Source organism: Brassica napus, chromosome A8 (assembly GCF_020379485.1).
Source record: "Brassica napus cultivar Da-Ae chromosome A8, Da-Ae, whole genome shotgun sequence".
NCBI classification, from domain to species: Eukaryota; Viridiplantae; Streptophyta; class Magnoliopsida; order Brassicales; family Brassicaceae; genus Brassica; species Brassica napus.
In genome coordinates this window covers 13,039,002-13,064,380 of record NC_063441.1, presented here as the reverse complement: position 1 = coordinate 13,064,380, position 25,379 = coordinate 13,039,002, and the positions used below count along the sequence as shown (strand labels likewise).

Genomic DNA, 25,379 nt, shown 5'->3' with positions numbered 1-25,379 from the left:
AGAAGTATAAATGTATAGTTTTATATATCTATTATTGAAACATATAACTTTATTAATTTTATTTAAAAAATTACTTATTGAAGTATTAAATTAAGAAACGAATATAAAGTCTTTATAAAAAAAATATAATTTTCCAAAATTTTATGTTTTATAAGAACATTTAATTATTTTTAAAAAATTATGAAACATATAGTTTTACTAATCTTTATTTTATATAATGTTAAAGATATTTTTGAAGATAAACTTGTATGTTTTTCCTGAATTTATTTGTATTGAACAAAGTGGATGAGATATTCGTAAATATCTGTAAATATTCACAAATATTTGTAAAGTTTCTGAATATCTGAAAAACCGGATATATCTATTTTTTCGAAACAAAGAAAATTGGAAAATTAGGTATCCTTAAAATACGAAGCAAATCTCAAATAGTTAAAATTACGGTAGTATTTGATCCACGCCCAACTCTAATATTAATTCTTTGGGGATGTCGATTAGAACAGGTCCGGGTCTAACGGAAGTGGCTATTTCCAAACCAGTTTCCGTGCTATTTCTTTTCAATAATATGGGGTTTGTCCCATTTTCTAAATGCCTTTTATTTACGTACTTGTGACTTCTCTTGTTGTTTGCTTTTCTCTTTCAAGTAATACTAGGTGGTTGTTCGCAAATTTACGGATATAAATATTATATGAAAATATATATTATGTATAGTATGTCGTAAAGTTTCCAAGAATTTAATGTAAAAATAACTGATTAATATTTAGTAAAAACAAATGCTTGTAGAATTATTTATGTTTTTATATCATTAACTTCTCCAACACATATTATGCATCTTTTTCGGCATCTTCTTATTTTGTTCGTTATCATTTCTTTTTTATTAGATTTTTGAAAATGTTTTTCTAATTTCTTACATATCTTTTCCAAATATTTATTACGCTCTCTAAATAGTAAATCAAACCATATAATCAATGAACCAAAAATCCATCTTACAGTACTTTTCGGTTATAAAATTATCTTATTCACTATATTATTTGAGTGAAATGCAAAAAAAATTTTAAATCAAAGTTCTCACTTGTTCTGTTAAATATAATCTGTCCATTCTTCAAAGCTTAATTATTTATAAAGCATATTTGGACATTATAAGAGATTAATAATTATTATAGATATGACTATATTTTTATATGAATATTATATCGATTTCTATAAATTGTTTTCTACTCACTATTTTATGTAGTATATAATATAAAAAGATCTGATAAAACATTTACACTTTCTATAATATTGAAAATTAGCTACCATAAACTATTATTTGTAATATTATTTAGGTTATTTGGCAAGTAATGATAATTAATTTTAGACTTATCTTTTATTTTAGATCTTTTTAAAATAATTAAAAATTATAAAAGTTTTGTTCAATATGTTATGTAGTTTATAAATATAAAAAAAAATTGATCAAACGTTATGATTCTTTATATAATTTCAGCAGTTAGTTATCATAAATTATTATTTGTAATATAATTTATATTATTTGGAAAGTCTATATTTGGTTCGGGATATCTTATTTGTAATTAATATATATGATTTAAAATAAAGATAAATCTATGACCAATTAATATCACTTGCCAAATAATCTAAATTATATTACAAATAATAATTTAAGGTAATTAATTTCTGAAATTATATAAAGAATAGTTATGTTTGATCAATTATTTTTTATATTTATAAACTACATAACATAATGAACAAAACTTTTTATAATTTTTAATTATTTTAAAAAGATCTAAAATAAAAGGTAAGTCTAAAATTAATTATTATCACTTGCCAAATAACCTAAATGATATTACAAATAATAATTTATGGTAACTAATTTTCAAAGTTATAGAAACTGTAATAATGTTTGATCAGTTATTTTTATATTTATATACTACATAAAATAATGAATAGAAAACAATTTATAGAAATGAATATTATGATTTCATATTCATATAAAAATATAGTTGTATCTGTAATAATTATTAAACTCTTATAATGTCGATAAATGCTTTATAAATAATTAGGCTTTGAAGAATGAACGGATTATATTAAACGGAACAAATGAGAACTTTGATTTTAAAGATATTTTGCATTTAAGTCAGATAATATAGTAAATAAGGTACTATTATGATCGAAAAGAACTCTAAGATGGATTTTTGGTTCATTGATTATAAAGTTTGTAATACTATTTAGAGAGAAAAATATATATTTGGAAAAATATATATAAGAAATTAGGAAAACATTAGCAAAAATCTAATAAATCAAAACAAGGGTATTTTAATAATTTGTTTTATTAAACTCATTTAGATTGAAATGGAGATTAAAAAAAACATAAGCCTATTTAGATGAATTTAGCTAGATGAACCATATGGATGGACAAACAAATTGTCCCATAAAATCTGGATGGATCATATAAATGGATCAGCGGGATGGAGATGGAGATGACATATGGTGAAACAAATAGCCCCCTACTTGCTAACAATTGCAAGAATATGCTCTAGGGTTTAAAGAAATTTGCATGTAAACCGTTATCAGCCAAACGCAAAGCCGAGCCAACCACAAGCAAAATGCTGAGAGACGCGCCTAAACTTACCACAAAACGTTAAGCAACCACATCAAGCTTTTCCTCTGGGGATTTTTGATAGATACCCACATGAAACACGGGTACTTAGACGTAACAAGCAAGCCTACTGCTCCGATAAGAACAACAAGATATGTCAAGAATGAGAATCCAACGGTTATAAAGAAACCAACCGAACCCAATAACACACGCAACATCATCCGGACAAAGGAGCAAGGCTTTTGTGTCTTGGTTATGTACACCATCTCCAAGTTATCACATGATGACATCGAGTATATCGGATATGAGCATAAGCAGTAGAAGATAAACGTTAGGTGTATAAAACAAGCGGCTTGCTTTGAGTAGTCTTGTTCGTAAAGTTTCAAGTAGTTGCCTATTGGACCTCCCGTAGCCGGAATCTATCATATACAAGAATTAACATTAAAGCATCAATTGTTTCAAACAAATAATTTAACGCAATGGCAACAAAAATATATACTACTCCAAATTAGTGTATTGGAGATATCGTAGGGAGACAAATATTTATCTTATGGATCATAAGCAAAAAAAAAAAACTATTATGAAGTGAATTATGTGAAACCTACACCAAAGAATATTATATAAATCATAATCATACTTTGACATACCTTGTCTCCGTACGCCCAATATACAACAATGGCTACTAGAAACATGCAAATCGCGATGATCACATGAGAGATCATCACGGCTCTCCACATTGTCTTACTCGAAGGATTACTTGAATCGGAAGGTAGAGTACCTTAGAAATATCACAACAAACCTTGTCAATACTAACCGAAAGAGAACTTAAGTTGAAAAACGTAAAAAAACAGTTTTAAAATGTGATTTTCTCAATCTTAAGACCTGTATCTCTAGGACGAGTCTTGTTCTTTTAGAAGACGCGTTGCGTCAGCGTCTTGCAGCTTAATTATAACTGCTTTCTCGTTCACGCGTCTGGACATAAACACTGGCAGCGGTGGTTTTGGCTATCAAAAATAGTTGCAGCGTCAACATAAATACCGCTGCTTTTAACAGCGTCAGCGACTACACTGAAAACCTTTGCAAAAATAATAGCAGCGTCAACTTAATTAAATTTTCCATCGTCTTTTTGTTCGTTTTTTGATCGTAGAAGCTGACGCAGCGCGTCTTCTAAAAGAACAGCCCTGAGGTTGCTCCCGCGAAACGCAAGAGCTATAAATCCAATAGCGTTGATAATGTTATTTGATTAATTATATATTTTCTTCTTTAATTACTTTACCTAAGAAGACATATCTTTAAGAAAAAAGGAAACTTAATAGCATATCACATGCCATCTCTTTTCAATACTTAATATCTTTTTCTGAAACCATATCTATCTTATTAAAACTCAAGTACAAATTAGGTTTGTTTGAAAACATGGATAGCATTTTAAAAAAAAATGTTTGGAAACATGGATTACAGTTTTAAAAAACAGGTTTGTTTGGAAACATGGATAGCAGTTTATTAAGAAAAAAAAGTAATGGACTTATATTTTTAAGAAAAATTAGACGTCCATTATATTATGAGAAACTATCTATCTGGTACCTAATCGGGTTCAGTTCATGTTTGTTTGAGTTCGGGTTTCCGGGGTCAAAGATCTCAGTCCCATTCGAATATTTCTAAATTTCAATTCGGGTTCACTTCAGATTTTTGCGGATTCGGTTCGAGTTCGGATGACCCATTTAAATTACTTTTAAAATTTTAAAATTCATTATATACTTTAAATTTCTCAAAAACTATAAACAAAATAATATATTAAATATAAATTTGAATAATATATGTCAGAATACCTAAACTTAACATATAAATGAGTTTAGTTCAAATATTTAGATAGAGAATCAATAATTATTTTAAGTATATACTTTTACTATTTTAGATATTTACTATTGATTATTTGTATATTTTTTAAAGTATTTAAACCAGCTTAAAAGTATCATATATATATTCTAGATGTTTTCATATACATTAAATCTAAAAATAATTTTTATATATCAGTATATAAATCTATTTTGGATACATTCGGGTACTCGAAATACTTCGGTTCGGATCGGATTCGATTCTTCAAAAACCAAAATTTTGAATAATTCAGATATTTAATCAATTTTGGTTCGGATTTGGTACTATTTTTTCGGATCGAGATCGGTTCGGTTCTTCAGATTCAAATATTTTGCTCATCCCTTATATTATTGACATGAAAAACAAATAGAAACTTTGAAAAATACATCTGTGCGGGTGCGCGGGTCAAAGTCTAGTATATTATTATAACTATAGTATTTTTTGGTATTGTTTGAAAACAAGCATAGCAGTATAAATGAAAATTGTTTAAAAGCATGGATATCAGTATAGAAAAGAAACATAGTGTCATTTTAGTAATTTTATTAATATAATTTATATTATTTATCTTTCCATATTTCACTCAATTTAATAATTTTATTAATTATATTACCTTAACAATACATCACATCATTAATTATATTATCATAATAATAATAGTGCATATTTTTACTTATTAGTTAATCAACATTAACTTTGTGTTAATTATAAAATCAAAAATATAAAATAACTAGGCTTTGCATATGGTTAAACATCCGGTTTAGTTTGTTTTAGTAAAACTTTTTATTTTAGTTTCAATCAGTGAAACATTATGTAGTCAAAAACATAATTCAAAGACATATTTTTATGAATAAAATAACAAATTAAATAAAAATAATAAAAATGTATTATATTTATTTTCACTTAAATATAATTATTTTACTAAATAAAAAAATCTTTCTATTTCACTTAATTTAGCCAAACACATTGAAATAGTCTCTTTTATTAGTTTATAAAATCAATTAGGCATGAACATTGGCTATCCATTTAGGTATGAGTTGTTCTTTTTGGGTATCGTCTTTTTTTTTGAAGTTAGGTCACGCTTGAATATTATAAATTTATGTGAGTTTTGAGTTGAGTCTTTTTGGGTCTGGATGAGTTCGATTCTTATGTATACAAACCTACAAAATATCTAAATAACAAATGTATCTGAAACGAGTGCGGATGTTTATACCAAAAATAATCATATTACCCGATTCGGTCTAGATCTTTTTGAATACAATTAGTTATATTACGACTCATTTAAAATATATAACACTGATTATGAAAAATAAATATCAATATATAAAAATGTAAGAATTAATATCAGTACCTATCAATATCTAGTGTTAATTATGAATTAAATCTTAGTATAATCTTATTTATTTTGCTTCTTCACATGCATTTAATCAACGAATACTTCATCATACTCATATTTCATCATGCATCCTTACTTTACAATAATTCTTATTTTATTGATTTTATACTCTTCCCTGTTTATTTAAATTTACTCTGTGTTGCTCTGTTTTACTCTTTTTGCTCTGTTTAGGTTTGTTAGTCCGGTTTATTAAATTGTCAAACTTCTCTAGTGTCGCTGATATCATATGCCTTAAGGAGACAAGATCTGATGGCTTTGCATTACAATCTTTTATAAAATGATATTTGGTCATTCATGAAGGGTTAGTTGTATATAAGATGTGATTGATATTCAAGAAAAATGCAAAATAGTATTTAATATAAACCAAAAAGATGAATGTGCACGAGGGATTCTGCACCTTATTGGTTTTGTTTAAAGCAAATCCAGTAAGGCTTGTCTACTTTGAGTTGATGATAACAGCACCATTCATGCATATATTCACTCTCAAAACCTCATGTGCAACCAGTAGCTATTAAGTATATTACAGATCATGACACAACTAAAATACTTGAAAGAGATCAAATTCTGCAGTGTAGGAGGCAGACAAGATCTGCAGCAGCCTTCAAAAGATCAAGATTATAAGCTGGTGCAACAAGTGGTGCTGATACCATATGCCTCAAAGAAACAAGCCCAGCTGACTTTGCATTACAATCTTTTATAAAATCATTTCATGTGATCAAATCTGAATCATATATTTCTCTTATGCACATTGGATGATGCGTTAGGGTGAATGGTTGGAGGGAGACATTTCACAAACATCGTTTTCTATGATTCAAAATTTGAACTACCTAAAGATTCCTTATGTCTCTCTTCCTTAACGTTGTATATATTCATTGACCAGAAAGCCAATGAAAACAGAACAACCATTTCTTCATCTCAGGCAAGAGAAAGAAAGATCAAACAAAAATGTCTATTTCTTTCCATGCTCGTTCTAACAGTGTTCCCTCTATGCAACATCCACAAGCTGCTCATGTTGATGAGCAGTTGACCAGATTGAGATCTTCTGAGGCAGCCTCTTCATCTTCCAGCTCTTCTATTTACCAAAGACTAAGCAACCTTCAAGACTTACATGACTCTCTTGACAAGATGCTTCGCCTATCTATCACCAACAAGGCTTTATCTCAGGTTCAGGTTGAGAAGCTTCTTGATGGATCCCTCAGGATCTTGGATTTGTGCAATGTGGCCAAGGACGCTTTGTCACAGATGAAAGAAGGTCTCAAGGAGATCCAATCTATTCTAAGAAGAAAGCGTGGAGATTTATCAGCAGAGGTCAAGAAATACTTAGCCACAAGAAAGTTCTTGAAGAAATCATTCCAAAAAGTAGTCAAGAATTTGAAAGTGAGCCAAAACAAAGAGAGCACCGATAAATCTTTGGTTGTGTTTGGAGAAGCAGAAGCCATAACAGTTGGTGTCTTTGAACGTATGTTTTGCTTCATGTCCGGATCTAAGGCTTGTGGAAAATGGTCATTGGTCACAAAACTCATGAGCCAGACCAAATCTACATGTGAAGATGAAGCAAATGAATTCACAAGATTGGACTTTGTGTTTGAATCCGGGAAGTTACTTAATATGGAAGATGTGCAGTTGCTAGAGTCGTGCATTCAAGATCTTGAAGATGGAACTGAGTCACTCTCAAAGTCAATGATTAAATACAGAGTCTCACTTCTTAATATCTTATAGATCATATCGGCTATAAAATTTTGTACAGAAATTTAAATGAGATCAGAAACAAACATAAACTTTTTTGCCATATAACCTTTGCTTCTATTATCTATGTTTATTCATATTTTTGCTTGAATAATAATTTTCAAGAAACAAGTGGTATCATTATCAGACCAAAGGGCTTGTTAGTTGTTACTTCCACCCCAAGAAACTACAGACACTGGAATCTTCTTGATTGTGTTCTTTAATTATAAAGCGTTATGTATTATGCAACTCTTGTTCTACAATTAAAAGCCACAGCAAGTCCTTTATTATAAGTTGATACTCTTGACATACCTGGAGGAAGGCCTATGCATTGTCCCCTTCTCCAAGCAACGCTGCATATGCCTTCTTGATATGATTTCATATTTTATCATCTTAATATGAATTTTATATGTTCACATATCAATTAAAAATAATAAATGAATGTGCAGGAGGTGATGGCAGCAGCACGGTTCATGCATATATTCGCTCTCAAAACCACTCTGTACTTCCAGCTCATGTCATTAAACTCATTACCACTAGATTTTTATACAAACATATAGAAACAAAAGTGTGCAGTGTAGGAGGCAGACAATATCTGAAACAATTTCCAAAATATTAAGTTTATATTTTACCAAAAAAAAATATTAAGTTTAAATTGTACACATGAATGTATTGACGTTAATATCATATGCTTCAATGAGCTGGAGGGAGACATTGCAGAAACATCATTGAACCATCTTTATTAAGATTCCAAATGTCTCCCTTCTCTAAAGGTGTATATATATGTACTCACCAGAGAGCCAATGAACACATAACAAACATCTTACATCTCTCTAAACCTTCTCTGAATCTGAATAACAAGAAACCAAAGCTAAACCAGAAGAAATGGCACTTTCTTTTCATGTTCGTTCTAACAGCTTCCCTTCAAGACAACACCCTCAAGCCGCTCATGTCGATGAGCAATTGAACCGGTTGAGATCTTCAGAGACAGCTTCTTCATCTTCAAGCTCTTCTATCCGCCAAAGACTTAGCAACCTTCAAGATTTACATGATTCTCTTGACAAGATGCTTCGCTTGTCCATCACTCAACAAACTTTATCTCAAGAACAAGTTGAGATGATTCTTGATGGATCTGTCAAGATCTTGGATTTATGCAACGTTTCCAAAGACGGTTTATCACAAATGAAAGAGAGTCTCAAGGAGATCCAATCTATTTTAAGAAGAAAGCGTGGAGATCTATCGGCTGAGATCAAGAAATACTTAGCTTCTAGAAAGTTTATCAAGAAATCATTCCAGAAAGTACTCAAGAATTTGAAAACTGGCCAAAACAAAAACAAAGAGTCTTTGGCTGTGTTTAGAGAAGCAGAAGCTGTAACAGTTACTTTGTTTGAATCTATGTTTAGCTTCATTTCCGGACCAAAGTCTTGTGGCAAATGGTCACTGGTCTCAAAGATGATGAGCCAGAACAAAGTTGCATGTGAAGCCAATGAATTCACAAGAGTGGACTTGGAGTTCCAATCAGAGAAGTCTTTGAAGATCGAAGATGTGCAGAACTTAGATTCATGCATTCAAGATCTTGAAGATGGAATCGAGTCACTCTCTAAATCATTGATCAAATAGAGAGTCTCAGTTCTTAACATCTAATAGGCCATTGTGCCCACAATGTTTTTGTACAAATAGGATAATGTAATTGTTAACTAACTCAAAACTAATACAAGAGTCTTTCATATGATTAATGCTATCTTTTCTTCTTTAATTTCTCCACATAAGAACACGCTATCTTTAAAACAAACTGGAAACTTCAGTATCATACCATATGCCATCTCTGTACTTCAACATGTTCTTCAATACTTACAAAATTCTGAAACCATGTTACTTATGAATTAGTTCTTATTTTACTCTCACTTCGTTTGCTTCTTCACATGCTTTTAATCAACAAATGCGGATCTTGATCATACTTCATCATGCATCCATACTTTAAGATAGCCAATGAAGGCAGAACAATACATCTTTCAGCTCTCCTAGCATCAGAGGAAGAAAGCTCAAGCACAAATAACATCCAGCGAGCTTGGCTGCTTTGGATTCTGATCGAACATTCTTATAAGATGTATATATCATTACAAACAAACATTTAACATTTTTTTTCTCCCTCTATTGTTACATTACATCCCCAGTCAACAATCACAAGGACAAGAAAGAATCTCTTGATGCTCAACAAACTTTACAAGAAGATGTAACACAGGTCTTGTCTCAAGAATCAAGATCCTTTTCCACCTCGTTGTCTCTTCTCTTCAAGCTGAGCTGCTTCGTTCAACATATCAGCTGCGTCAGTGTTCATGTTCAGCTTCGCTAATGCCACAGACTGCATGTAGAAAGCCGTTGGCCAGTCAGGATACACGCATTGCGCTTGCATGGCGTCGCGTAGTGCTGCGTCTGGTTGATCGCATAGTAAGTAGCATAGACTTCTCCGACCAAACACAGTTGGCGACACCATTGTTCCAACGTCTACAAACTGTCCAAAAGCAAATGTAGGTAAACCGATGTTGAAGATATCGCTAGGCAGTAATTAGATGCTCCGTCAAAGACTAACGACTAAGCAGATTATTCGGAGTCACATAGGCATCACCCAAACGTTATTGAATTATTATATATATGTTTACATTTATATAGAATATTTTAGTTTTGAGATTAATTTTAAATTATTTTGATGAGACAAAAGAAATTAGACAAACTTGTTAAATTTTACCAACACTACTGCATAGTTTAACATGTTTAGACTAATTGAGATTGATGTTAACCGATTTTAACCGACTTGAAACATATAAATCAGATTTTAAGAAAAGGATCAGGTTGGGAGGCGCTGCTACCTATACGGATTTTTAGAACCATGATGTAATAACCATATGAGTTCTAACACTATCCAAAATAACAAATAAGGTTTTAATCGATACCTGTGAGTAACAGTCTATGGCGGTTTTGAAATCTTTCTCGCGGAAAGCTTGATCACCACGTTTCCTCGCATCAAGCATATCTTTTATCTGTTGAGTCCATTCTTGGAAAGATAACTAAAAACCATAGATAAAGAGTTAGCTTCTTGTACACGCAATGTTGTATCTGAAACCTAGCCATATCATTTGTTTACCTCGTTGGTCCCTTCATCGTCTCTGTAATGTGCCATGACCAAGATCTGATGAATAGCTGTGAGATCCAGTCTCGAGCAAGCTTCACCTAATGGCGAAAGTGGCTTCTGTGGCGTTGAAGGTGCCTCTTCCTGCTTATTTATTCCAAGCATTATACAAGAAGCAACCTGTATTCAAAATGTTTTAGCACGAACTCAAGAAGAGGGAGAAAGTTCAAGAACTCGATCACACTTGCCTCTGATTTAGTTTGCAAGGGTGCAAGTGTGGCGACGAGATCTTTTGTGTTAGGTCTCTCTCGAGGCTCATATTGCAAACATTGAGAGGCGAGTTCGACAACTACGGTCGCTTCTTCTGTTGAGAACTTTCCCTCGAGGTGTGAATCCATCAACTGAATAATATTCTTGCCACGTATCATATCCAGAGCCTAGAAGAAAGAGAACATCACTAAGTTAATATCACAGAACCTATCCACATATCTATGACATGGGAGTGAAGGAGCAGCATCATAGATAAGGAACTAACATGGCTTGGAGGGATGTGTTTGCCGCTAAGCAAATCAAGAAGCACAGTTCCAAAGCTGTAAGTAACACTTTCAGGTGTCACTCTTCCTACAACACATAAACAATTTGATCACACAAAGACTTTTACTATATAGATATACCTAAACATTTGCATATGATGCTGACTGTGATAATCTCAAGAGAGATACATAAACTGATTCACCATTTCTTAGATATTCAGGTGGTGTATATGCTAGATTTGTGCTATAACTTTTACCATCCCGGCTGTTCTTCATCAAGCCGAAACACGAGAGACGAGGATCACCATCCTACAATATCCACTCAAAAACTCACCTTAGATCATAAGGATGTATTAAAAAAAACTTGTAAGCATGAAATGAATCTAGAGAAGAGAATGTTACCTCATCAAAGAGAACCCTGTAAGCATTTAAATCATGGTACAATGGAAGACCCTCAGTACTACAATAATCCAAAGCTTCAGCTATGTAATACCCAACTCGCAACCTCATAGCCCATTCAATTGTCTGATTTTCCCCTGTGGATATTAATAAAAAGAAAAAGATTCCAATTAAATCAACTGAAACAACACAAAACATTAATGCAAACTCTTTGCAAGACAGAGACAGACAGGGTATCATCAATAAAGCATACAATGGAACAAATGCTTAGCGAGAGTATCATTAGGCATGAACTCAGCAACAAGAAGCCTTTCATCTCCGTCACAACAATAACCAATCAAATTCGCCAACCGGTTATGCCTCAGCTTCCCCACACCCCATGCTTCTTCCTGAAAACATTGCAGGATTCCATTAAAATGAATTGAACCATTGAAGAAGTGTGTTTTCTATTTTTTTTGGTACCGCGAATTGTTTAGGATGAGGCCAAGCCATCTTAGTAAACTTCTTGACGGCGATCCAGCGACGGTTCTGAAGTCTGCCTTTGTATACAAGATTCGGGGCTTTCTCTCCGCTTTCTGATACGATGTTGTCTGAGCTGAAGTTGTTCGTGGCTGCTTTTAGGTCGGCCAAAGAGAACTCTGAGAAAGACGGGATTACTCCTCCATCTCCGCCGTTATCGAGTCCAGCAGCCGTCGTAGCGCCGCCGCGGTGGGTTTGAGCCGGTTGTGGCGGCTGAGCTCCATCTTTCCGAAGTGGGTTTTGTTCATCCGGACACAAGGATTGACAACAACCCATGAAATGAAGGTTCCAATCTTTTTCTCTGGCTTGTCGGAAAGTGTTTATCTTTTGCTTCTTGTAATAGAGAGAGAGAGAGAGAAGAGAAGATATTAATGGAAATAAAATAAAAATTGTTCTCTTTTTTTAAGTTTGTCTTTTTGACTCCTGTGGTAAGTTTCTGAGACATTGTCTCCTACTTGTCAATATGGTACCACTACAAAATAAAATAAAAAGTTGGGAAAACTTTATAATTATAAATTTAATATATCAGCGGTAAAAATAAGATTTTAGAATTTATAAGGTCTATAAAACAAAGATTTTATAAGGTCAACTCTGAAGTATGCATCTCTTTATGTTTTAGTAGGATTTATGAGTTTCTAAATGTTTAACCAATGGATTTGAAAATTGAAAAGGCAAAAAAAAAAAACAGCACAAGTCAACTTCTTTTCTGTATATACTATACTATATTACAATATAAATTGATTCCTATGTTATTGATAATGATAAACACTTTGTGGTACCAAATACTGTAAGATTTTTGGGAAAATATCATTATCGCCAGCTCAATGTGTTTTGTGATTGGAGTGCCTTATCATCAACCATTCCTACTTTCTTTCTCGCTTTTTATTCATTTTTCATTTAAGATTCTTTTTTTATGTAGCTGACCTATGAAACCGTGTGACATTTCTGGATTATTGACGTGCCTTCTAATTAGAGTAATGTGAAAATCAATTTTCTTTAAAGGGTTTGAACAGACTGTGACATATTTACATTTTAAGAAGTTAACTTTTGAAACTCTGAAACCAAAAAAAAGTTCTTCACTCTGAATGTGTTACCATCTATTTTTGGAAGCCACATAAACTAATATGGCTAAGTGTTAAAATTTTATTTAAATTGTGATTTGTTTACAGTTAAAACGCATATTGCAGATTACCACATTTGAGTTAGATATGGTTATACAGTGCTTTATGATATAGACCGCTAGACTAAAATTCATGGTCAAGAAAATGGATCAACGGCGAGAAAAGTAGTTTGTATATTCTCAACGTGGATGTATGCCAATGAAAAGTTCTTGCAATGTTTGTTTCCTATTATTAGCTTTGGAGAATGAAACAGAGAATCAGGCTTTCGAGGACACAAGAGCTGTCTCTTTTGTGTAGAAAAGGAAGAGAGTGAAGTTATCCAAAGATTCTCCTATGTAATTGCATTTCTTATATGATTAGATGCTCAAGCACTATCTCTAATTTGTAATAAATACATGGTTCTGGTTGGGTCACAACAATAACTAATGGCACTCTTATTCTCTTCATGGTACATAATTTTTTCAATTTATTACTTTTGCAACAAACAAACAGGACATATAGATTGACACACGAGACGTCAAGTTCACGCTAATCATGTTTGGCACAGCAACACAAAGTCGTTAACTATTGGCGCAGGGACTAACTGAAAAAAAGAATGGACCATTGGGTGGGTTTATTATACTCCCTCCGTTTCAATATAGATGATGTTTTAGAAGGTTTGTTTTGTTTCAATTTACATGAAGTTTTGAGATTTTAAGGAAGTTTTGAGATTTTATGGTTAACTTTAACTTTATTGGAAACTGTTCAACCAATTAGATTTTACAGTTTTTTTTATAATTGGTTAACTGAATTTAAAATTATATCTTTAAAATATTTTTCTAGAGAAATGTAATTTTCTTAATCTTTGTGCATTATTACAAAAGATCAAGTATTATGAAACGGAGGGAGTATAGTTTACTCACATGAATCATTAATGTTTAAAGCTGGTCAGGTAAATGATTGGAAATAGTTTGTAACTTCTCATAAAATGATTATGTCTTTATTCTTATGCCTAGTAACTTTTACAGGCATGCATAATTTGCATATTATCAAACAAAAAATTTCTTACAACGAGAAAACGTAAATCATTCACCCATTTTTCCCACTTCATGATAACTTTCTTCTTTTTTTTATACAAAATTTATCATGTGAGCAAAATACATATACAGGGAGAATAATGCGACAAAACAAAAGGTCACATGTTAAATACTAGTACTAATAACCTGGATTAGTGAGAAGCTCAATGCTGCTTAGGGTAATCTAGTTTCTGCAACCAAAAGGTCACATCTTTAGTACTTCAAAAGAAAGAGAGACTTCCCTGAGCTACCCTCGGATTCTACAAAAATAATTGCTGAGAATCGTCAAAAGTTTAGTCCTAAACGCCTAATGTACATTGCCTGAATATAAAAATTATTAGAACTTAACTAATATATGCTACCTGCCTCATATATGGTTTATGTTAACCATCCGGTTCAAAGTCAATTTGCACTAAACCGTATCTCTTAACCATAGAACTGGCCGTCTTTTTACAAGGATTATGCCTCCTCTTAGATCATCATCCACTTGTGGGGCTCTTCATGCATGAGGCTCAGAATGAGACGCAGATGATTCTGGTTGGTTCCACCATTGCAAGATCAAGCAAAGATCTTCCTCTAGTTTTGTTTATCATTCCTCACTTTCTCTCGGAGCAGTTACTTCTTCAGCACGCACCAAGAGATCATCATAAGCTCTCATACACTCATCAGTGAACCTCTCCATAGCTTCAAAAATCCTCTGCAAACTACCTTGTAAACTATCGCTACTAGTATCACTCTGGTAAACAACGTTCCCAGATACCAAAAGACCATCACCAGGTGCAACCAGAACCATTTTCTTTTCCAGCGCTTGAATCTCCCTGTGTATCCTCTGCTCTTCCCGGTCCATGCTCCTAACTTTCTCCTGCCCCATCACCGTCGTTTCTAACCGATCTTGTTCCCAAAGCTGAAGCACACTCGTGGTGAAGCTACGCATTGCCTCAATCACTTCCTTCTCGGAGATCCTGTCCAAAGCTTGAGACCATTGGTTACAGATCACAAAGATCGGTGGAGCACCAAGCCGACCAGGCGAAAAAGGAGCGATACCATCGGCTGTTTCCTCAGGTTCATAGAGAAGACACTTCATGAGCCATTTATTCAACTCCCTTACATAACATTTCTGCGCACTAACCCAGCTAGAGAATCCTAATATCCAGTTTATAAGCTCATGACCAAGCAAACTAGTTGCTTCAAGATGCTCATCGCCTAGCTTCTTGCTAGCTCTTATAGACCCTAGCCCTCTAGCTTCCTTTATAGCCTGGCACTGACTCTGATGACACTCTAGCATCTCTTTCCACATCCGTGTAAGCCTGAGAAGCAAACCAAACACAGAATCAACATCTCCAAACGCAAACATCTAAAAACATGTAGAGGCAAGGTTATTATTACCCTTGGATCAATGCGTTCAGTTGCGGCCATAGATCTTCATCTCTAATCTTATTAATCGTCACGGAGATTTTATCCACAACCTGAATCGCAATCCGTATCTTTGTGTTCATGTCTCTTACTAGCTTCCTTGTTGTATCCACTTTAGTTGCTTCAGCACCTCTTTCATCTAAACGCTTTAGCTTCCTCACCTTCTTCTCGTGAGCTACACGCAATTTTTCCTCAGCCTAGAAAAGAGTAGAAGCTTTTCTTCAGACAAAGGAGCTAAAACACATCGTAGTGTTGTAAGAGATTAACGTTACCTTCACTTCTCGGTAAAGCTTCTTCTCCCAGAGATGGAGTTTGTGCAATGTGGAAGAAAGGTTCCTTGACCTTGAAGCAAGCTCTTCTTCAATGTCTGCATACGTTGGCGGCTCAGCAACAGAAGGAGTAACCCCGTGCAACAATTTTGAAGCTGCTACAAAACAAAAAGTTTCATTTTTTAATTAATTATTGAAAGATCACAATCATTCGGACAAAACTGAAAAGTTTTATTACCGTGTTTCCGACCATAAGGACGCTTCCCAACTTCAAGTAACTTAGCGATCTCACTTCCAGACTCCGCAGCTCTCACGAACTGATTCTCAATCTCTTTAGCAACCTCAGGGACCGCACGTGGCCCACCTCCTCCTCCTCCACGTGTCGCCGTGGCATTGCTCTCGTTTCCGCCATCTTCAACAACCGTCTTCTCAACGACGTGAACTTCGTACTCAACCCCGTTCTTCTCCACCGACACGCTCGGCCTAGTCTGATACATAGCCGCATCTCCACCACTAGTACTAGCTCCAGATTTATCAACAGACAGCCGCGGAGACGGAGACGGAGAATCAGACTCTTCCCTGTAAACAACAGCAGGAGTCGGCTGATTATCACGACCGTGAACTTCCTTAACAACCTCGTACTGTGAATCGTCGTCTTCCTCCAGCTCGGGTATACCTTCTTCCTCTCTAAGCTCCCTCGAGTCTCGACTCGGAGTATACGAAGGATAGTAAGTATCGAACGGGTTTAGAAAATCCCACCCGTTGGATCTAGGCGGGGACGGAGGAGGCGGATCATCAGTTGAAGAACCGTAGTATCCGGGTCCGGGTCCGGATTCGCCTATGTAGACTTTTTGAGGGCAACTTGGTCTTTGCTCGTAGATGAGTGAAGGAGGCATCGAACTGTTCTTCATGTAGTTCATGTGCATATAAGGAGTACCCATCATTTCCGGGTTCGGGTACCGGGTATAACCCGGTTGGGATCCCATATAAGGTCCGGTTTCAAAATTTCCGAGATGGTGGTGGTGGTCTAAATCCAAATGGTCTTCTTCATCATCGTCGTCTTCGGAGTCCGAATCGAACTCGAGATGACCCGAATCAGTACCCGAACCCGGATGGTGAGGAGAAGGTAGCTTTGGTTTCTTAGGGGAATTTTCTACTCCTTTGGTTTCTTGTTCTTCAGGGTGGCCTTTTCTTTGAGGAGGAAGGTTGAGTCTGGGAGAATCTCCGACGCAACGGTGGTGGTGGTTGATGAAGAGGTGGAGTGAGTGACCTATTCCTTTAAGCGAGTGTGTGTACGCCACGTGTGATTCGGCTAAATCGTAACGTTGCTGAATCGCCGCTTCTAGGAAATTGCAGCGTTCACGGCAGAGAGCAACCGCCGGAAGATCGTCCAGCTTAGAACTTGTACAACCCATAACAAAAATAAATAAATATATTAAAAAGAAAGACAAAGGTTTGAGAGAGAGATAGAGAGAGTTGAAAGGTAGGTGAGAGGAAGAGGAAGAAGAAGAGAAGGTGTGTGTTGATAGTGATAGAGAGAAAGAAAGAAAGAAACAGTGAAGTAGTTGTTTTCTCGAGAGAGTATTATTTCAAATCTAGGAATTAAAGAAAGAGAGATCAAAATGAATGATTTAGTTGAGGAAGACGAAGAAGAAGAATGAAGAAAACAAACAGCAAAAGGACTGTGAAGGAATCTTTGCCAGCACCGAGATTTTCGTCTGTTTCTCTCCACAGGATATATATCACTCGGTGTTTTCTTCTTTATTTTCTTTTTCAACTAATTAATTACTATTAATCTCACCAAATTAAACACCCAAATCCGGAAGAAGAAAAAAGTGAAAACCTTATCTCGGATACTACTTTGAGAGGTTCAGACACAAGACATGAATCTTAAAACAAAGACTAGATTTTGACCCGCGCAGGCGCGCGGGTGTATATTTTGAAAAAGATGTTGATATTTGTTTTTCATGTAATTATTAGGATTTGGAAAAATGAATCCGAGGAACATAACCGATACCGATCCAAAGATATAGTACCAAACCCAAACATAAATTGATTAAATATTCTAATTATTCAAAATTTTGTTATTTAGAGAACCGAATCTGATCCGAACCGAAGTATTTGGGTATCCGAATTTATCTAAAAATAGATTTATATACTTATATATATTAATTATTTTTAGATTTAACGTATATAAAACATCAAAAATGATACTTTTAAATTGGTTTAAATACTTGAAAATATTAATAGATAGTCAAAAGTAAATATCTGAAATAGTTAAAGTATACTCAAATCACCAAAAATACTTAAAATAATTATTGATTTCGTATCCAAAATTTTAAATCAAGCCAATTGATATGTTAAGCTTAAGTATTATGGCATATGTTATTCAAATTTATACGTAATATATTATTTTATTTATACATTTTGAGAAATTTAAAATATATAATGATTTAAGACTTTAAAAATAATTTAAATTAGTTATCCAAACCCAAACCAAACCCGCAAAGATCCAAATCGAACTCAAACCAAAATTTAGAAACATTCTAATAAGGCTGAAATCTTTGACCCCGAAAACTCAAAATACAAACGATCAGAACTAAACCCGTATGGGTATCCAAAAGCCCATCCCTAGTCATTATTATATATCGTATTTTATCATCATATAATTAATCGTATTTTATATGTACCATCATATAAGTAATCATATAATTAATAGTATTTTATACATATCATCATATAAATAATTACATATATTATATTTTAAAAACTTAATATGAAATATGAAAACCATAATTTGAGTTGGTATTTCAAATTGGGCTTTGTATTATATTTTTCTTATATATATTGACAATATTTTTTTATAATGGTTATTGAAAAATAGTTTAGTAAAAATCCATTTTTGAATATATGTATATTTTTGAATCAATTTTTGATATAAATCAAATTTGAATTATTATTTTGATTTGAAATATGTATATAAAGTTTAAATTTTGTTTTATGGTTAGTTTAGAAAAAAAATTTTTAGGGAATTAGATTGACCCATTTTGGTATATTTTAAAAGTGGCCTAGATAACTTTCAATTTTTTAAAAAAACATAAGCCCATTACTTTTTTTTTTAATACTACTATCCTTGTTTTCAAACAAAAATATTTTTTTTAAAAGACTGCAATCCATGTTTCCAAACACTCCAAATTTTTAAAAGTCCTATTCAAGTCTCCAAACACTCCAATTTTGTACTTGAGTTTTAATAAGATAGATACGGTTAGTTCTGGTCTTTTAAGTACACTACTACTCTAACTTTGGCTTTGTGTTTGATTGTAACTTTGACCCGTTTTGACAATTTTATCATATTCTCCAGAATACCCTTATCTTTATTAGTCTCTAATTACGTAACGACAGTATTTGATTTGGACACTCATTATTACATGATGGTAACGGGTAACGTCAGAAAATAAACGAGGAATGTACATGACTTCTTTTTCTAATAAATGAATTAGTTGTTTGGAAAGTCAAGATTTGATATTTATTATGGTTTTAGGGGGAAATAAATTATTCTTTTTTAAAAGCATAGTGTGTAGTTGGTTTGGGTGTTCAAACTGAAGACGTAACTGAATGGATGTTGTTACCAAAACAGATCTTCAGGCTTCAGGTGTGATGCTCACGTCGTCATGGTTTGTTCTTCTCTCATTGACTAGACTTTTTGTATTTTACTTTATTGATGTTTCATATCATCTGAATATGTATATATTAGTAATTAGTATTTGTGTTTCAAAAAAGTAATTAGTATTTAAAGGTATATATATAGGTAATGGTCAATGAAATTTTAGTTGCACGAGTCAACCATTCAAGTGTGGAGAAAAACATAGGTGGGTTAATTTTAGACCATTAAATTTTAGATTTTCGATAATCTTTTGGGGGTAAGAAATTAATGATTATATCTTAAATACATTTTTTATTAAGCTGTTATTTATTATCTTCGTAATCTGGAGAGACACGAGAATTTTATTTTCATTATTATGTTAGGACATTTGCATTAAAAATGCAAAATACATGTTTTTATCTCTTCAAAATATATGCTTCAATATTCTCTTATACCTTAAATCATTTCAAAAAAAAAAATTTACTGAAACTAACAACCCTCATATAGTTTTCTTCTCTCATATATCTTGTTTCACCGGATTCACACAATACTACTAGGTGTTTTTCTTACTTGACGTCGACTAATAGGAGACTGTCCAGAACACGAGTACGCACATTATCACAACAAAACAAATCAGTTCCATTGCGACTTGCGAGTACATGTGGTGACGAGTTTATATCACAGCAATTCAAACAAAACCCCAGGAATCAGAACTCGTAGAGATACTTAGCATCGAAGCCTTGTAACTGATATCTAGATGCTATTTTAACTTGGTGCAGAAGCAACCCATTTTGTCCCTTCTGTTTTCTTTTTACGTTTAATAACAAACTCTTTCTACTTTTCATGATTTTCTTATATTTTCTACCTAATATCACTAAATTTTAGACATTTGCCAAATAATTACATATAACTTCTCTACTATTTTGGATTTTCAGGTAAAACATGCATTGCATCAAGTTTGAATCATATAGGTTTTTATTAGTGAGTTGATTATGTTAATATACTGGTTCAAACTCGCCCCCTCACTTTATGAATTTATGCAATGCATGCATTATATGAAAATCCAAAATAGTAGAGAAGTCATATGTAATTGTCTGGTAAATGTCCAAAATTTAGTGATGTTAGGTGGAAAATATAAGAGCACCATGTTGATTCAGAGATAATGATATTATGAGAACTTTACTTTGGTCCCGCCAAACTTCAATTAGTCAATTTATTGTTACATTTTGGGGAAAGCTTGATGAAGTAAATTTTAAATAGTCAACTTGAAGTGTAGTATGTAAATGAAAATGTAAAAATAAACAAAAGAAAGATGGAATAATTAAACATTACAAGTACTAAGACATCTAACACTACTAAAAGCAGAATACAGAGAGCATACAGCATGCCACGTCAGCTTTTTTATTCAGGCCAATGAGTACATTAGCTTTAGCCACGTCACCATCCACTTCATCTTAGCGTTTTCGTGAGAGAAACAAACCAAAGCGTTCTTCAACTGAACCGTTCTTCCACAATAACTCTAGCCTCCAACAACTAATTCTCATTAAATCCCCTTTCTTTCAATCGAAGACATGGAAGCGTTTTCACTTCCTTTGTTTCTTAGCTTATATAAAATCATATTGATTTCTCTGCTAAATGAGAAACCACGCAAACCCTAGAAATCATTTCCGAAAAATCTACCTGGAGGCTGCAATGGCTCAATTTTTTTCTCACTGGCTTTAGCTGTACCAGAGCTCCATTTCCGCTTAGTACATCTTCTGAAAGCAAGAAACATAACTACAGGGGAGGTTTAATTGGGCTGGAGCTGCTGCTGCTTATGATTGTGAAACAGGTATGAGAACAGTTACCTACAACGATTTAAGTTATATTTTATTGCCAATCTAATCGGAGACTTCTCTTTCTGGTATATAGTGCTTGCAGTCGTCGACATGTTACTCATCGGGTCAAGGGTTTCTTCGATCCAGTCCCATAAACGTGGATTAATTTGTCACCCAAGAAGATTCAGTAACGCTGCTTGGAGTGGGAAGTTCGTCGTAGATTGTTCTTCCTTCTCTTCTGGTATGTATCTCTTGCAATCCAATTTCTCTAAATATATTTGCTTCTCTTATTTTTCAAAACTTTTGAAAGGTGCTTCTTTCTCTGTTTGGAATGTGAAATAGATAACAAAGTTTCCAGCTTTTAAGTGATTATGCTAATGATCATTAAAGAGATCAATGAATCTGTACCCTCAGTTAATAGAAACCTTTCTTACATTATTAACAGATACACTGTTGCTTAGCACTGCTAAAGGGCAAGCAGGAAAGTATACCGCTGTTTACCAGAAGCTCGCTCAGAAACACCCTTCCTTCAGAGACAACACTGATCTTATCGTGGTAATCTCTTTGCAGCTTTGGCTTCCGTTCATACCAGACTATGTCATTTATTTTCTCTGGCATCCTCACTCCTATACCTGCCTTCGGTTTCCTGTTTGACAATGAAGAAGTTAAAGGCCCTGTGATCCAGTATCTCATCAGACCTGAAGAATGTTTAAAGAAATTTCATCCAATTGATCTTGAGAAACTTCAGTTCATTGGAGACTCTCTCAACATTCTGAGACAAGAGGCCGAGGAACATGCTAAGGTATTGGGTTTTGTTGGAGCTCCTTGGACACTGCACCAATTGTACTGAGAGCTCTAATATCTAATATAACCAAAGTCATCACAGAGTACGTTGTGTAAAAAGTTGAGCACGTAGCTCACTGCATTCAAATATTCGATTCATGGGGGTGGACAGTTGACTCCCGAGATGTGGGAGCCTTGGATCAAAGAGGTATAGTTTAAGTACTTTCCATCTTGAGTACTTGGAAAGATTCTCTTTTGGTGTTTTAACGTTTCCTTTTTCTCATTTGGCTTGCCTGATCATTCATGCTGTAAAAGAGAAGATATTCAGACACGCCTATTGTTTTCTACACAAAATGGAAACATGGGTCTTCTTCAGCAGATGTTATTGGACTTGACTGGACTGTAGATATGGCTGATGGAAAGAGGCGACTGGGGAGCAGTGTTAGAGACTTAAGAGTCCATGGAAATGTTGATCCATCTAACCTATTATCTCTGATTCCTGCTTTAACTGAAGAGATTTATAGGTGGATAGTTTACTTTGTTGAGCTGAAGGTAATAGTTCTTTATATTTAATTCAAGAAACTGAAAGAAAATGTCTTTCTATGTCAGAGTAGTGAAGATTACTGGACCTATCTTCACGGCATATACTCAAACCTAGGACACAGTGTCTTGGTAGGGACGCCAGAGGAAGCCCTGGCTCATTTCTTTGAAACTGCGAGGAGCTTGGCTTACTAAACACGTTTCCTTTTTCATGTTCTTCCTAGAGATTTTAGTTCTATGTATAGATTGTATTATACGTACTTATATCAACAAGTATCCACTTAAATTGTTTGTTTCATAGTTTTGTGTATATGAGTCTTAGGTAGATTAAAATTCACATTTAATAATTTAGTGTAATGCAGATGTTATTACCGAATGAAAAACAAAGAGAACATTAAACTTCCGGATAAATCGTAAATTTGTGTTAAATTATATACAAATTTTTAAATTGACAAGAACCAATAAAATGTTATTTTATACAATAATGTTCATTTGAGGTGGTGTACTACGTAGAGATGCCGTAAAAAAAAGAAGTGTACTTCGTAGAGAGGTTTATGCAAAACATTTCCAATATTATGCTATGATTGACATGTCTAAAATGATAATTTTCTTTGTCAGATTTAAACCTAGATTTTGCATTATCTTACATTGAGACGTATGTAATTAAACTACACAATTTCCAGCACATATGGTAGTTAGTTCATCAAAGCATATAATTTTTTAGGCCTGGACATTTCATCCGGACCTGGGCATTTCCAACACAATTACCTTGCTAAGTACATATTGGGTCTTTTTTTTTGACCCACAGATCTCGGCTCGGATCCGGGTCCTACCCGAGACCCGTTCGGGTACCCGAAGTACCCGCAAATAATTGTATATACTAGGTATATTTGGGTGATTGGGTATATTATTGGTATTTCAGATTTTTTTTTAAAGTTTTGGGTTTGGATTTTTGGGTATAATTGTAGGTTTATGGTAAAATTTTAGATTTTTAGAAAATATAATTCGGGTATTCGGGTATGTTTTGGGTTTTTGGGTCTGATTTTAGATAAATTTTTGGGTATTTTTTGCGGTTCTTCGGGTATTTTTAGAGTTTTCGGGTCCAGTTCGGGAATTTCGGGTCTATTTCGGGTCCTAAATCCGACCTGGATCCGAAATATACCCAAACTTTTTGGGTATTTTACGGGTACTAAAATTATAGACCCGAACCAACCCGGACCCGATAAGGCCCAAAAAATTATAGGTACCTATAAGGGTCTAAATTGCTAGGACCCGAAGGATCCGGATCCGACGAGATCCGACCCGAATCCGACCCGAAGACCCGGATGCTAAGGCCTGGAATTTTTTTTAAATTATATAATTTATGAACTAATTTATTTGAGATTTGAATGTATGGTGTTATGTAACTCTTTCTAGGTTTGGACATTTTATATGGTTCTAAAAACTGAATCGAAACCGACCTGAAAATACATGTTCAGTTCAAATCCAAGTCTAGGGTAAAGTATCTATTGAGTATTTTTCGGATCCGTAATCTCGGTTTGAGTTTGGATTCTATCAAGACCCGAATGGGTACCCTAACTACCAGAAATGTTTTGAATATATCATGTATATTTTTCTGTCTCAAAAATATTTTCTGATATCAAGAATATTCTTTTAAGTTCCAGGTTCGGGTTTTCAGGTTTCAAGTAAAATTTTAGATTTTTAGACATATTTTGTGTATTCGGATAAAATATTGACTATAATTAGAAAACATTAAAGTATTGTTATAATAAAATATGTTTTATATAAATTTTTACAATTCTATGTATAAAATGTTTTGGTTCAAAATAATATGTTAATAAATGTTGGATCGGCCATATGTTCATCATAGCCACAAATATGTTGTAAAAGGCTTTTGTGATTTTATTTTTTGTGACTGTTAAAGATAAAAAAATTTGCCGACAAAAAAGTTTATATCTAAACATATCTTTCCATTCGTTATTTGAAAAACAATGCTAATTTTAATATTATAGATAAAAGAGTCTAACAATCTTTTTAAAGTAGATTTTTGGAGATGATTCCCTTTTAATAATATTGATAATGTGCAAGATTTCCGTATAAAGAATGTCACAAACCTATGAACATCCTTATAATTTCCGGACAGTAAAAGAAAGCAGAAAACTGAAAAGTACTTCAACAAAATTCATACCCTGTAAATTTTTATTGCCCTATCATTGACTGATTTCTGAATAAAATCCTCATAAATAAAATCATGTTTGTAAAAAATATTGATCCAAAATATATAGAAAATTAGAAAAGAGAAATAAATTTTAATTTCTATGTATAATATTTTTAATTGTTTGTGTCAATAAATGGATTAACTTAAAAAAAAAAAAAATTTTATTTCATCAACAAGAAGAAAAATTACCATAACTTTATATGTCTTTTGGAATTAACATAAGGATATGAGTCGAGTGAAGAAATAAAAAATTTAAATTTGTGGTGTTATCCAATCTTTGGTCGAATATTATGTAAAAAATATTTTAAGTTTAAAATAACTTAAAAATAACAAATTTATAATGTGTAATCCGCGCGTAGCGC

The 25,379-nt window shown here is 33.4% G+C and overlaps 4 protein-coding genes and 2 pseudogenes across 9 annotated transcripts; 3 read left to right on the top strand and 3 right to left on the bottom strand.

The window, feature by feature from the left end:
- Positions 1 to 1,875: 1,875 nt before the first annotated feature.
- LOC125576933 lies at positions 1,876 to 3,821 on the bottom strand (annotated as a pseudogene).
- Positions 3,822 to 6,761: 2,940 nt separating this feature from the next.
- Positions 6,762 to 7,644, top strand: BNAA08G10810D. The gene has a single exon (XM_013862611.3). The coding sequence runs from the start codon at positions 6,801 to 6,803 to the stop codon at positions 7,572 to 7,574; it is 774 nt and encodes a 257-aa protein (XP_013718065.2). The 5' UTR covers positions 6,762 to 6,800; the 3' UTR covers positions 7,575 to 7,644.
- BNAA08G10800D lies at positions 7,587 to 9,232 on the top strand. The gene has a single exon (XM_013862610.3). The coding sequence runs from the start codon at positions 8,466 to 8,468 to the stop codon at positions 9,198 to 9,200; it is 735 nt and encodes a 244-aa protein (XP_013718064.2). The 5' UTR covers positions 7,587 to 8,465; the 3' UTR covers positions 9,201 to 9,232.
- Positions 9,233 to 9,662: 430 nt separating this feature from the next.
- LOC106421807 (serine/threonine-protein kinase BSK1-like) lies at positions 9,663 to 12,543 on the bottom strand. Of its 2 annotated transcripts, none has more exons than XM_013862628.3 (9): positions 12,102 to 12,543; positions 11,893 to 12,028; positions 11,643 to 11,776; positions 11,444 to 11,549; positions 11,243 to 11,328; positions 10,956 to 11,144; positions 10,723 to 10,887; positions 10,532 to 10,645; positions 9,663 to 10,092 (listed from the first exon to the last, which is right to left on the bottom strand). In XM_013862628.3, exons 1-9 carry the CDS (start codon positions 12,432 to 12,434, stop codon positions 9,838 to 9,840), a joined length of 1,518 nt encoding a protein of 505 aa, XP_013718082.2. In that variant the 5' UTR covers positions 12,435 to 12,543; the 3' UTR covers positions 9,663 to 9,837. The 2 variants fall into 2 exon arrangements, with proteins under 2 accessions (XP_013718082.2, XP_013718083.2); XM_013862629.3 differs by having other exon boundaries at positions 11,498 to 11,549.
- A 1,693-nt stretch (positions 12,544 to 14,236) lies between these two features.
- Positions 14,237 to 17,839, bottom strand: LOC106421806 (protein ALTERED PHOSPHATE STARVATION RESPONSE 1). 5 transcript variants are annotated; one of them, XR_001284254.3, is made up of 5 exons: positions 16,255 to 17,839; positions 16,020 to 16,174; positions 15,721 to 15,944; positions 14,697 to 15,641; positions 14,237 to 14,594 (listed from the first exon to the last, which is right to left on the bottom strand). XR_001284254.3 is itself a non-coding variant. In XM_013862625.3 (4 exons), the coding sequence occupies exons 1-4, from the start codon at positions 17,429 to 17,431 to the stop codon at positions 14,924 to 14,926; spliced, it is 2,274 nt and encodes a 757-aa protein (XP_013718079.2). In that variant the 5' UTR covers positions 17,432 to 17,839; the 3' UTR covers positions 14,237 to 14,923. The 5 variants fall into 5 exon arrangements, 2 of the variants coding, with proteins under 2 accessions (XP_013718079.2, XP_013718080.2); XR_001284255.3 differs by having other exon boundaries at positions 14,237 to 14,525; XR_007315810.1 differs by having other exon boundaries at positions 14,701 to 15,641.
- A 1,324-nt stretch (positions 17,840 to 19,163) lies between these two features.
- Positions 19,164 to 23,922, top strand: LOC125577386 (annotated as a pseudogene).
- Positions 23,923 to 25,379: the final 1,457 nt, after the last annotated feature.

Bases quoted from the DNA above. Each gene is read 5' to 3' on its own strand.
- BNAA08G10800D (XM_013862610.3), top strand. From the start codon at position 8,466: ATGGCACTTTCTTTTCATGTTCGTTCTAACAGCTTCCCTTCAAGACAA.
- BNAA08G10810D (XM_013862611.3), top strand. From the start codon at position 6,801: ATGTCTATTTCTTTCCATGCTCGTTCTAACAGTGTTCCCTCTATGCAA.
- LOC106421806 (XM_013862625.3), bottom strand. From the start codon at position 17,431: ATGGGTTGTACAAGTTCTAAGCTGGACGATCTTCCGGCGGTTGCTCTC. The intron at 15,945-16,019 runs GTAACGTTAATC...ACTCTTTTCTAG, and splicing joins AGCTTTACCGAGAAGTGAAG to GCTGAGGAAAAATTGCGTGT. The intron at 15,642-15,720 runs GTAATAATAACC...TTTGCTTCTCAG, and splicing joins CTGAACGCATTGATCCAAGG to GCTTACACGGATGTGGAAAG.
- LOC106421807 (XM_013862628.3), bottom strand. From the start codon at position 12,434: ATGGGTTGTTGTCAATCCTTGTGTCCGGATGAACAAAACCCACTTCGG. The intron at 11,329-11,443 runs GTGAATCAGTTT...TATGTGTTGTAG, and splicing joins ACCTGAATATCTAAGAAATG to GAAGAGTGACACCTGAAAGT. The intron at 11,145-11,242 runs GTTAGTTCCTTA...TCTTTCTTCTAG, and splicing joins AACACATCCCTCCAAGCCAT to GCTCTGGATATGATACGTGG.